Below are 12,086 nucleotides of genomic sequence, written 5' to 3' on the forward strand. Positions count from 1 at the left end.
CGCCCACCGCCGTGAGCGCCTGTCGCGCAGGCGCGGTCGGGGAGCTCTCCCGCGGTGGTTCCCGCGCTCGGAGGTCGGGGTCCGCGCTCCGGAGCCCGCCCTGCGAGGTGCTCGGCCGGGCCGGGCAGCAGCTCCCCGCGGCTGCTTGCGCCAGCGGGAGGACCCAGCGCCGGCAGCCCGCTCCGCCTCCGGTGCCTGCGCTCTCCGTGGGGGCCGTGCCCGGTGCCCGGCTGGCACCCCGAGCCTGAGCTGGGCGGCCGGTGTGGAGGTCGGGCTGACCCGGCTCGGGGGGCTGCCTTCACTCCTGCCGACGTGCAAAGCAGGGCCCTCGAGCCCTCGGGGTCGCAGGGTGGAGCAACGGCAGGGGCGGGGGCAGCCGGGGTTGGACGAGGGGCCGACGGCTGCGGGGTCCAGGTAGGAAGCCGACGCCGCTTCACACGTGCTCCCTCCCTTCGTGCTCCAGGAACACGGACCGGTAGGCTGCAGCTCAGAGGTTGCCTGCTTGGCCGAAGTCGCACAGCTTTCCAGCCGAGTATCTGCGTTTGCTGAATGTCTGACCCAGAGAAGCTGGGTGTTAGTACAGTACAGAAGATACAGAGCTGGCACGGTTTGAGTCCAAGAAATGCCGAGATGTATACTTGCATTTTTTTTTTTAAGATTTTATTTATTTATGAGAGACACCCAGAGAGAGGCAGAGACACAGGCAGAGGGAGAAGCGGGCTCCCCTGGGTCTCCAGGTCACGCCCTGGGCTGAAGGCAGACGCTCAACCACTAAGCCACCCGGGCTGCTTTATACTTCCATTTTTAAAGAATATTTTATTTTTTTATGCAACAGAGCAAGAGAAGCAGAGACACAGGCAGAGGGAGAAGCAGACTCCATGCAGGGAGCCCGACGTGGGACTCGATTCCGGGACCCTGGAGTCATGCCCTGGGGCAAAGGCAGGTGCTAAACCTCTGAGCAACCCAGGCTGCTTTATATTTGTGTATTTTAAATACTTAACACCATCCATTTGGATTAAAAAAAAATCCAGGAGATCTGACTGACGAGAGTAAAGGGTGTTTAGGGTCCTGGAAGACCCCATTTTTTGGACCTCAGAATTTATGTAGGTGAGTTCTGTCTTTCAATAGTTGGGCTGAGCAAAGCTGTGCACTAGGTTATTTGGCACATTCACAAGTAATAACTCCTTGCCTGGGTTATGAGCTGAATAAAGAAAAGCCCAGGGCCTGACTTCACTAAGAAACGTTGACATCAGGATATTAAGAATTTTGTGTCCCAGATCCCTCATTTTCTACTCATGACTGTGGAGGTCATATACCAAGTGATCAGACCTGCACAGAAAAGAACAGAGGCCCTACACATTAAAGCAAAATAGGGATCCCTGGGTGGCGCAGCGGTTTGGCGCCTGCCTTTGGCCCAGGGCGCGATCCTGGAGACCCGGGATCGAATCCCACATCGGGCTCCCGGTGCTTGGAGCCTGCTTCTCCCTCTGCCTGTGTCTCTGCCCCTCTCTCTCTCTCTCTCTCTCTCTCTCTGTGTGACTATCATAAATAAATAAATTAAAAAAAAAAAAAAAAGAAAAAAAAAAAATAAAGCAAAATAGACTGAGATTGACAAAGAGGTACCCGCCCCAAATTCATGCACTGAGGTCCAGGGAAAAGGCTCATTCATATCCAGCTGAATAACTTCTCATATCACTGAGCAAAGTAGATGGCATTTGGCCCAGGGTCTCATTCGGAGCCAGTCTGTGTTCCATGAGGGCCTGCTCTGCCTGGAACCGGGAGCAGTTCCCCAACTATCACCAGTGGCACCCCACCTTCACAACCTTGGCCACAGACACATACACCTGTGTCTGTCTTGAAGGCAGTTTGCTAAACACATTTAAAAGAGGAACACCATAGCATTACCTTAAATCACTTCCCACTTTAACAAAGTACCTATAAAATATACACACAGTGAAAATACTCTGGTGCTGTAATCTAGCTAAATGCCAGCATGTGCAGAAAAACTGTGAAACTGAGGATTTTGTAGGAATCTGAGATCAGCAAGTGTTGGAGAAGTGATAAGGAGTCACACCAACAGAATTTTTCTTTTGTATAATCAGCAAAATTCAAAGAGAACAGAAGAGGGAAGTTCCCCTTTCTCCCTCCAGGATTCAGTGTTATTGAAGGCGGAATGTACGCATCCTCTAAATTTTTTTTTTTTTATAATTTTTATTTATTTATTTATGATAGTCACACACAGAGAGAGAGAGAGGCAGAGATACAGGCAGAGGGAGAAGCAGGCTCCATGCACCGGGAGCCCGACGTGGGATTTGATCCTGGGTCTCCAGGATCGCGCCCTAGGCCAAAGGCAGGCGCTAAACCGCTGCGCCACCCAGGGATCCCACATCCTCTAAAATTATCTGGGAAGTGGCCACAGGTGGGAGAGTACCTCCTTAAAATGGAGGACCTTGAGAGCAGGAAGGTGGCCAACTATTTCCAAAAGAGGAGGCTCTCAGTAGGAGCCCGGAGTGTCACTCTGTCCCTGGCCAATTAACAGATACGTGTTTAATGCCTAGTTGGTTAGATACTGAGCCAAGCACAGGAAATAGCAAAATGACCGGGCCGGACCTAGGCCCCGCCCTCCAGGGCCTTGAAGCCCATTTGTGTGGTAGGGAAAGTCAAGAGATAGGTGCTGTAGGCAGGTGCAGACTAGTGTTAAGGAGTTCAGGTGGCTGGGTTGAGAGGGAGTAGGGTGGAGCTGCTGGGGCCAGTATTCAGAGAACCCTTCCCAGGAGGTGACAAATTTGAGGCAAGACTTGAATGATGAAAAGGAGCCAGCTGTGAGGACAGGGAGACTGCGTGTGTTTCCTAAGAGGCTTTGTGTGTTGGGGGGGGGGGGAGGCGTGGAGGAAGGGGAGGCAGTAGGGAGATGGGGTCACGGAGGCTGGTGGGACACAGAAGCCTGTAGGCCACAGCCAGGAGTTTGGATTTTACCTGCATTGCAGATGGAGGTGTTTATAAAGTTATGAGATAACAAAATTTGAGCTGAAAGAGCTCCTGCTGGCAGCTCAGTAGAGAACTGAAACATGAGTGGTGATCAGGAGACCAGTGAGTAGGGCTTGCACTACAGTTGTGGCAAGGAGACTCTGACTTGAGAGGGTGGCAAAGTCGTGTATTAACAGGTGTCACATGAGCCAGGATGCAGAAACTGCAGGCACAGGAGACTCTAAAGGGTCAAACCTCTTCTCCCCCACTCCCACAAGGTCCCTAGGGTACGGCTCTGGGTGAGAGGAAGCATGTCAGAGTGGTTCAGGTCTTGTGTTCTGGGGCTGGATGGCTTAGATCCAAATGCAGACTCACCTACTCGCTGGCTGTGTGGCCTATGTGTTATTTCACCTACATATGCCTCAGTTTCCCCCTCCACAGAATGTAGCTAATAATAGCACATACCGTCCAAGATGGCTATAGTTAAGTAACATGATCCAGGTAAGGTGATCAGGATAGTACCGGGCACAGAACACATCCTCAAAAATCTTGTTTTATCACTACTTAACTTCCTGTTATCTTTTTTGATTTACTTATGTCAACTTCTAATTAGGTGAGCCCAAGATAGTCTCTTCCCTGTAGATAAAACTGCTTGCCCAGGTCATGTAGTCAGAATGTGATGGGCCATGATTTTAATCCTGGCCCCAGTGAGTCCAAAGTTCCTGATCCTTAGCCCATGAGACATTGCCTGCCATGTATTTTAGGCGGGTGTGTGTGTGTGTGTCTCATTTTGCTTCTGATTTTTCAGCTGGTGAACCGAATGGGTGACTTGGCTCATCTTGCCAAGTCAAATGTTGCCCTCCCAGCCCTGGATGGTGGTCAGGGGAAGAGCTATCCCCTGGAAACTTCCCTGGGGCCAGACAGTGGGGGCACATTCTCAGATTTGTCCTGAAGCTAGCCGGCTTTCATCTTGAGTCAGCACAGATTGCTGGGCCAGGCAAAGCACCTGTAATTTCTTCTCTGCCTCTTTTAAAATGTTGACTGTACTCTTTCACATCCTCTCCTCCAAATCAAAAACTTTCAGAGCAGAAACTAGAGGCCATCTGGTTCAGCCTCCTCCTATTAGAGTGGAGGGAGAGGGAGTGAGGCCCAGTGCAGAAGGATATGCCCCAAGTCACAAGGCATCGGCAGAGCTAGGCCCCTGCCTCTTCCTGCCCATGCTTGCCTGTAGCCAGTCCAGCCTCTGCCCCCTTAGTTGTTGGGAGATGATCTCACATTGTTGAGGTGCTCGATTTATGCCAAGCACTGCGCTAGGCACAAGGCTCATGCTTCTCAAAATGTGATCAACAGCACCTCAGGCCCACTCCAGACTTGAGCCAGAAACTTGGAGGGCATCTTGTTACAATAATTTTTATTATCTATATTTAAAGATTTGAGAGAGAGAGAGAGAGAGGGATGCCTGCGTGGCTCAGTGGTCGAGCGCCTGCCTTCAGCCCAGGGCGTGATCCTGGAGTCCCGGGATCGAGTCCCATGTCGGGCTCCCTGCATGGAGCCTGCTTCTCCCTCTGCCTGTGTCTCTGCCTCTCTCTGTGTATCTCTCAAGAATGAATAAATAAACTCTTAAGAAAAAAAAGATTGGAGAGAGAAAGTGTGCCTGCATGTGCACCTGCATGCACGAGGCAGGGATGCGGTATAGGGGGAGAGAGAGAAGGAGAGTTATCTTTTTAAGATGTTATTTATTGGGATTCCTGGGTGGCGCAGTGGTTTAGCGCCTGCCTTTGGCCCAGGGCGCGATCCTGGAGACCCAGGATCGAATCCCACGTCGGGCTCCCGGTGCATGGAGCCTGCTTCTCCCTCTGCCTGTGTCTCTGCCTCTCTCTCTCTCTCTCTCTGTGACTATCATAAATAAATAAAAATTAAAAAAAAAAAGATGTTATTTATTTATTCACGAAACAGAGAGGCAGAGACACAGGCAGAGGAAGAAGCAGGCTCCATGCAGGGAGCCCGATGTGGGTGGGACTCGATTCCAGGACTCCAGGATCAGGTCCCAAGCTGAAGGCAGGCGCCCAACCACTGAAGCCACCCAGGCGTCGCGAGGAGAGAATCTTAGACTCTCCACTGACCCTGGAGCTCCACTCCAGCTAGATCTCATGACCCTGAGATCATGACCTGAGCCTTATCCAAGAATCGGACACTACTGAATACTCCACCCAGGTACCCCTACAATATATATATTTTTAAAGATTTTATTTATTCATGAGAGACATAGAAAGAAGCATAGACATAGGCAGAGGGAGAAGCAGGCTCCATGCAGGGAGCTCGATGCAGGATTCGATCCCAGGACTCCAGGATCATGACCTGAGCTGAAGACAGATGCTCAACCACTGAGCCACCCAGGTGTCCTGAAAGGCTTTTCTAAAGAATCTTGTATTTTACTCCCAAGTTCCTAAACCCAGTTTCCTTTCAAAGAGTTTTGAAGTTGTATCTGTTTGGGCTAAGTGCAAGCTCCCAACTACTCCAAAGAGCCAGTCTAACTGCCTTGCCCTGTGGGATCGGGTAGGAGCCAGAGGTGGCTTTTAGAGCCCTAACCTCTCTGTGAGATCCCCAATCCTGGGAGCCCTGAGGATATTCCTCCCAAGGGCAGCGACTATGCCCAGCCACCAGAGCTGAGGAGTAGGATTCTCTCACCTTCCACTTCTAAAGGAATGGCACTGAAATAAACCTGGTCTTTGGAGTCACATATGCCTGGACTTGAACCTCAATCTTGGGACAAAGTTCTTGTTCCATTTCCCAAACTGAAGACAGGGATACCACCACCTACCTTGCAAGGTTGTTAGGAAGATAAGAAGGCAACCTAGCACAGGGAGGGTGGGTCTCAGTGAGCACTAAGCCTTGGAAGTTCAGAGCCTGCTTCTTGTTCAAACCTTTAGGGACACCTGGGTGGCTCAGCAGTTAAAGTGCCCGCCTTCAGCCCAGGGTGTGGCCCTGGAGTCCTGGGATCAAGTCCATCCCAGCATGGAGCCTGCTTCTCCCTCTGCCTCTCTCATGAATAAATAAATAGAAAATCTTTAAAAAACAAACACCTTTATACAGGACCTTTTGGGGACCAATCCTATTGCTTGGTGCTGCTTCTCTGCTGATTTGGAAACTCGAATTCAGGGATTCTCTCTAAACCCCTACATATGCCAGCGTTGACAGCCTCTTAAAGGGAGCCCGATGCCAGCTCCGCCACTTATTGGCTATGCAATCTTGGGGCAGTTTGACCCATCTCTGCCTCAGTTCCCTCATCTGAAAAGTAGAGGATAATTGGATTCCCCACTTCATAGCATGTTGGGAGGATTAAACAGATTAATCCATGTAATGCACTTCCAACTGTGCCTGACACACAGCAGATGCATTTGCTATTAACATCTCCAGTGTCCCCTTCCCGTATTTCTCTAGCAAATGCATAAGTCTTGGCACTCTATACTTAGTCTCCTCGTCTAAGTCTTGGGTAAAAAGAGGTAACCTCCCCCTTCTCCAGTTCCCCACCGCGAAGAACATGCTTCCAGGAACCCCCTGGGCCACTTCTAACCGCTAGCTGGCCAAGCTACAGGGTGATTATTTCCTTGGGCGAGCCAAGAGCAAACACTGCAGCCCTCTAACACGGTTACTTCCTGGGGCTGGAATATCAACAGGAAGTCCTGTGGGGAAGAGCTCGGCCAAGACAGTCATTCCGAGCAAGGGATTAGTGCCCTGACGAATCTGCCGCAACCTCCGCAGGCGCCCTCCCCACCCCCCACCCCCCACCCCGGGGGCCGGCCTCGCTCACGGGCAGGTCGCTAACTCCGCTCTTCCCTACTGGGTTCTCGAGCCCAGGAGCCCAGATGTGAACCCAGATGTGAGCCCGTACGAGAAAGCCAGACAGACACAAAGGTGCACGCTCCGAGCGGCTGGCCCCTTTACTGGCATTGGGACGGCTCCTCTCCGCGCGCGAGGGCGCACAGCGCACTAACCATGCCCGCCCTCGCCCCGCATCTGTGCAAACTCGAGCTCGAATTCTCCAGGGTCCGTGCGCCGCTTAACCCCGAACAAGAGCGAGTACTCGAATCAAAAGGGGTCGAGCAACGGGAAGGCGTCGGCGGGCGGCGCCCCGGGGAGGGACGGCGCTAGGCCTCCAGGTCGAAGTCGTCGCGCTCCTCGTTGTACTCCAGCACGTGGCGCCGGATCCGGGACGAGTCCACCCAGGTGACGAAGTCCTCCATGCTGCGCGTGACGAGGAAGGCGGGGTCGGTGACCACGTCGGGGCCCACGCGCACGTGGCCCTGCTCCACGAAGGCCACGGCGGCCTGGAGGTGCTGCGCCATGCGCAGCTTCAGCAGCACGGTGGGCAGGCGGCGGCGGCAGAAGGCCGAGGCGGTGACCGAGTCGCAGAGCGCGAGCGAGCCGCGCGTGGGCACCAGGCCGAGGGCGTACAGCTTGTCCAGCAGCGCGGCCGAGGCGCGCACGCGGAACGGGTCTCGCTCGGGGAGGTCGCGCAGACGCCGCGCCAGCTCGCGCACCGCCCGGCTCAGCTGGTTGTAGCGCGTGTAGTCCTCCCGCCGCTGCAGCCGGTACCGCCGCAGCACGCGCAGCTCGTGCAGGTTGTGGTCGGTGGCCTCCCAGTTCAGGAAGTCCACCTGCTTCAGCAGCTTCTGCTCGTGGAACTTCAGCTTCCGCACCATGATGGCGGCTCCCGGGGCCTCCAAAGCCGACGCCTCGACCGCGCCGCCGAGCGCCCGCGCGACTTCCGCCCAGGCCGGCCCAATGAGAGGACGGCCTCGGGCCACGCCCTCCGCCCCCATTGGTCAGGCCGGAGCCACGCCCCCGCCAGCGACGTCACTATCTCGCGTTGCTTCCCGCGTTGCCGGAAGTAGGGCCGAGGTGCTGGCGGTGGGGCGGCTGGCGCGGCCGCGGCCCGGGCAGGTGCTCTTCCTTTAGACCTTTTTCTTGTTGTTGTTTTAAACCTCCTCGTGGTGTTCAGTCACGAGGACTGTATCCCCAGTGCAGCAGTCGTTCAGTCCCACTCAGACTTATGCCTGTTAGAGTCTCCCAGGTGAGTCCGCTCCGGGAAGCTGAGGTCAGGCCGGGCGGAGACAGGTGCCGGCTGTGCTGGTTCGGCGGGCTGCGCGGCGCTCCCGGTGCTCTCGGTGCTCCCGGCGGTCGCGGTGCTCCCGGTGTCACGGTCCTCCGGTGCTCCCGGCGGTCGCAGTCCTCCCGGTGCTCTCGGTGGCCGCGATGCTCCCGGCGGTCGCGGTCCTCCCGGTGGCCTTGATGCTCCCGGCGGCCGCGGTCCTCCCGGTCCTCCCGGTGGCCTCGATGCTCCTGGCGGCCGCCGGTCCTCCCCGTGCTCGCGGTGGCTGCGATGCTCCCGGCGGTCGCGGTCCTCCCGGTGGCCGCGATGCTCCCGGTGGCCGCGATGCTCCCGGCGGCCGCGGTCCTCCCGGTCCTCCCGGTGGCTTCGATGCTCCCGGCGGCCGCGATGCTCCCGGTGCTCGCAGTCCTCCCGGTCGTCGCGATGCTCCCGATGCTCCCGGCGGCCGCGGTCCTCCCGGTCCTCCCGGTGGCTTCGATGCTCCCGGCGGCCGCGATGCTCCCGGTGCTCGCAGTCCTCCCGGTCGTCGCGATGCTCCCGATGCTCCCGGCGGTCGCGGTCCTCCCGGTGCTCCCGGTGGCCGCGGTGCTCCAGCTGCTGGGAGCTTCCCGGCGCCGCCCGGTCTAGGGGGCCCGACGCTGGCGAGCCTGCAGGAACCCCGACTGCCCGGCCGCTTCCTCGCCCTCACAGAGGCCTCCCCGAAAGCTGTATTAGCAGATGTGCCAGGTGACTCATCGAACCTAGCAGGTCCGAGACACCTGGATTCAAGTACACACCCCGAGCTCACTCGAATTAGCCCGACCGGGTGGACTTCTGGTCACCCGGCACCGAGCTGAATACATTCAACGCTCTTCGGCTCCTTCGGTCTGTAAGTCACATACACGAAACCGGTCTGTTTGCCTGGGCCTTTGACGCCATCTAGCTTCCTCGCTGATCATTTTTAGTTTTGTACGGGAGTTTCATTGTCCTTTTAAGTACGATACTTACTATGTGGGAAATGATACATGTCAGTGTAAGTTATACATGTTAAGTTACAAAGTATAATGAGGATACTTAGGAACCCAACAGCCAGCTTAAGAAAAATGTCACCAGGACCACTTCCATCGACCTACTCCGGCCACTTCTCCAGTCAGAGGTAATGGTATCTATGCACCTGGATTTTTGTGTTCATTTTCCCCTTTTGCTTAAAAAGAAAAAAAAAAGTTTTATCATTGCACATGCATCTCTAAATGTGTTGAGAACCTTCTTATTTCAAAGTGGAGCCAGTAGACCGGCACAGAGCTTTTTGGAAATGCAGTATTTTAGGCCGATTCCTGACCCACAGAATGACAGCCACTGCTTAACAAGATTCCCCAGGTAATTTGTATACACGTATACATGCCAATTTTGCAGATATGGTTAAATTAAAGATTTTGAAATGGCGAGAATACGGACACCTGAGTGGGTTCAGCGGTTTAGCGCCGCCTTCAGCGCAGGGCATGATCCTGGAGACCCCGGATCGAGTCCCACATTGGACTCCCTGCATGGAGCCTGCTTCTCCCTCTGCCTGTGTCTCTGCCTCTCTGTGTGTGTCTCTCGAATAAATAAATAAAATATTTTTAAAAAAAGAAATGGTGAGAATATGCTCAGTTATCTGGGTGGGTCTCATGTTGTCATCAGTGTCCTTATAAGTGAAAGAGGGAGGCAGAGGAATCAGAGGAGATAGATGATGAAAGCAGAAATCTGAATATGTGAGAGGGAGCTTTGAAGATGACGGGGAACCCAAAGCAGAGGAGTGTTGGCAGCCTCTAGTAGCTGGAAAAGGCAAGGAAACAAATTTTTCCTTAGAGCCTCCAGAACATAGTCTTGAGATCCAGTTTGGATTTCTGTAAAACAATAAACGCGTGTTGCTTTAAGCCACCCAAGTTTCTGGTAATTTGTTACAGCAGCAATAGAAAACTAATACAATTTCCTCTTTTTTCCTAATTGATTTGAGGATGTTCTTTATGTATTATGGATATTAATCCTTAACCAGTTATATATAGAACAAATATTTTCTCCCAGCTTGCGCTGCATCCCCACCCTTCATAGTCCCCCCAGCCTCACTCCATCCTCAGCCTTTGCTCAGCATGTCTGCAGTAGGACTCTTGGTTAACTTCCTTCTCCCCAGACAATAAACAGTAAAAACTAAACCATATGTGTTAGCAAGTGATAAATGTTATGAAACAAAACTGAGCAGGATATAGGAGAGCTTAGGCTAATGAAGGGCTGTAGTTTTAAATAGGGCATGTCAGGGTAGGTTTTATTGAGAAGGTGATATTTTATAGGGATTTAGCCATGTAGATATCTAGGGAGAGAGTATTTCCGAAAGAGACACAGTCTACAAATGCCTTAAGACAGGAATGTGGGGCAGCCCAGGTGGCTCAGTGGTTTAGCGCTGCCGTCAGCCCAGGGCGTGATCCTGGAATCCCGGGATCCAGTCCCACGTCGGGCTCCCTGCATGGAGCCTGCTTCTTCCTCTGCCTGTGTCTCTGTCTCTCTCTGTGTCTCTCATGAATAAATAAATCTTAAAAAAAAAAAAAAAAAAAAAGACAGGAATGTGCCCAGCATATCAGAAGAGTAACAGAGCCGTCTTGGTTGGAGCAGTGGGCTAGGAGGGGAGGAAAGGGGGTTCTGATGACAGAAATTCATAGACCTTTGAGTAATTAAGGACTTTGGTTTTTATGTTTGTGAGATGAAGATACTGAATGGTATGGCAGAGGATTGACATCTAACTTATGTTTTTTGTTGCTTTTTAAGATTTTTTATTTATTCATGAGAGACACAGAGGCAGAGACACAGGCAGAGGGAGAGGCAGGCTCCCCGAAATGAGCCCGATGTAGGACTTGATCCTGGATCCTGGAATCACACCCTGAGCCGAAGGCAGATGCTCAACCGCTGAGCCATCCAGGCGTCCCATAAGTTATGTTTTAAATAGATCACTCTGACTGCCATGTTGAGAATAGACTGTCAGGAGGCAGGGGTGGAAACAGATCATTAGGAAGCTGTTGCAGTGATCTGGGTGAGAAAGACAGCTGGGACCAGGAGAGAAGAATCTTTTTTTTTTATTTATTTTATTTTATTTATTTATTCATGAGAGGCACAGAAAGAGGCAGAGATGTAGACAGAGGGAGAAGCAGGCTTCCTCTGGGGAGCCCAATGCAGGACTCGATCCTAGGACCCGGGTATCATGACCTGAACCAAAGGCAGACACTCAACCACTGAGCCACCCAGGTGCTCCACAGTAGCAAGAATCTGATGTGAGAGGAGTCCCACAAATGATGAGAGTCAAGGACGGCTCCAGTTTTTGGCGTGAGCAAGTGGTAGAAACTTCTCATCACTCAAGGGAAGGCTGCCAAGTAGAATAGGTTTGGGGGGCAGTATCTGGTATTGCTTGGGACATATTGGGTTGGAGGTGTCTATTAGACATCCTAGGGGAGATGTCAAAGAGAAAGCCATTTGAGCCTGGAATTCTAGATAAAGGCCTAGGCTGGAGATTAAAATAAAAAATTGAGTTGTTATTGGTAGAGAGATGGTATGTCAAGCCATGAGTCTGGGCGAGGTCATCAAAATAGTGAATATGATAGACAAGCGGACCACTTTCTGTAGTCTATAGTGTTACAAATTATTGGAGAGAGGAAGATGAACTAATGAGGTAGAAGGGAAACCAGGAGAGTATGGTTTCCCCAGTGGAAGTGAAGGAAGTGTATCCAGGGGGAAGGAGTCCTCAACCTGGTCCCATGGTACTGAGAGGTTGAGTAAGAGGGGAACTGAGAATAACCATTAGGTCATTAATGACTTTGACCTTGATAATAATAGTTTCAGTTGGGCAGCCCCGGTGGCTCAGCGGTTTCGCTCCACCTTCAGCCCAGGGCATGATCTTGGAGTCCCGGGATCGAGTCCCATGTCGGGCTCCCTGCATGGAGCCTGCTTCTCCCTCTGCCTGTGTCTCTGTCTCTGTCTCTCTCTGTGTCTCTCATGAATAAAT

General features: G+C 52.8%; 1 protein-coding gene and 1 long non-coding RNA gene across 2 annotated transcripts; one reads left to right on the top strand and one right to left on the bottom strand.

Annotated features, from left to right (window-relative positions):
* The first annotated feature begins 27 nt into the window (after positions 1-27).
* LOC125754051 (uncharacterized) lies at positions 28-1,040 on the top strand. The gene is made up of 2 exons (XR_007407323.1): positions 28-632; positions 836-1,040. It is a non-coding gene; the product is annotated as an uncharacterized LOC125754051 (long non-coding RNA).
* Positions 1,041-6,885: 5,845 nt separating this feature from the next.
* On the bottom strand, positions 6,886-7,754 carry IMP3 (IMP U3 small nucleolar ribonucleoprotein 3). Its single transcript, XM_025472113.3, has one exon. The coding sequence runs from the start codon at positions 7,668-7,670 to the stop codon at positions 7,116-7,118; it is 555 nt and encodes a 184-aa protein (XP_025327898.1). The 5' UTR covers positions 7,671-7,754; the 3' UTR covers positions 6,886-7,115.
* Positions 7,755-12,086: the final 4,332 nt, after the last annotated feature.

Source organism: Canis lupus, chromosome 30 (genome assembly GCF_003254725.2).
Source record: "Canis lupus dingo isolate Sandy chromosome 30, ASM325472v2, whole genome shotgun sequence".
NCBI lineage: Eukaryota > Metazoa > Chordata > Mammalia > Carnivora > Canidae > Canis > Canis lupus.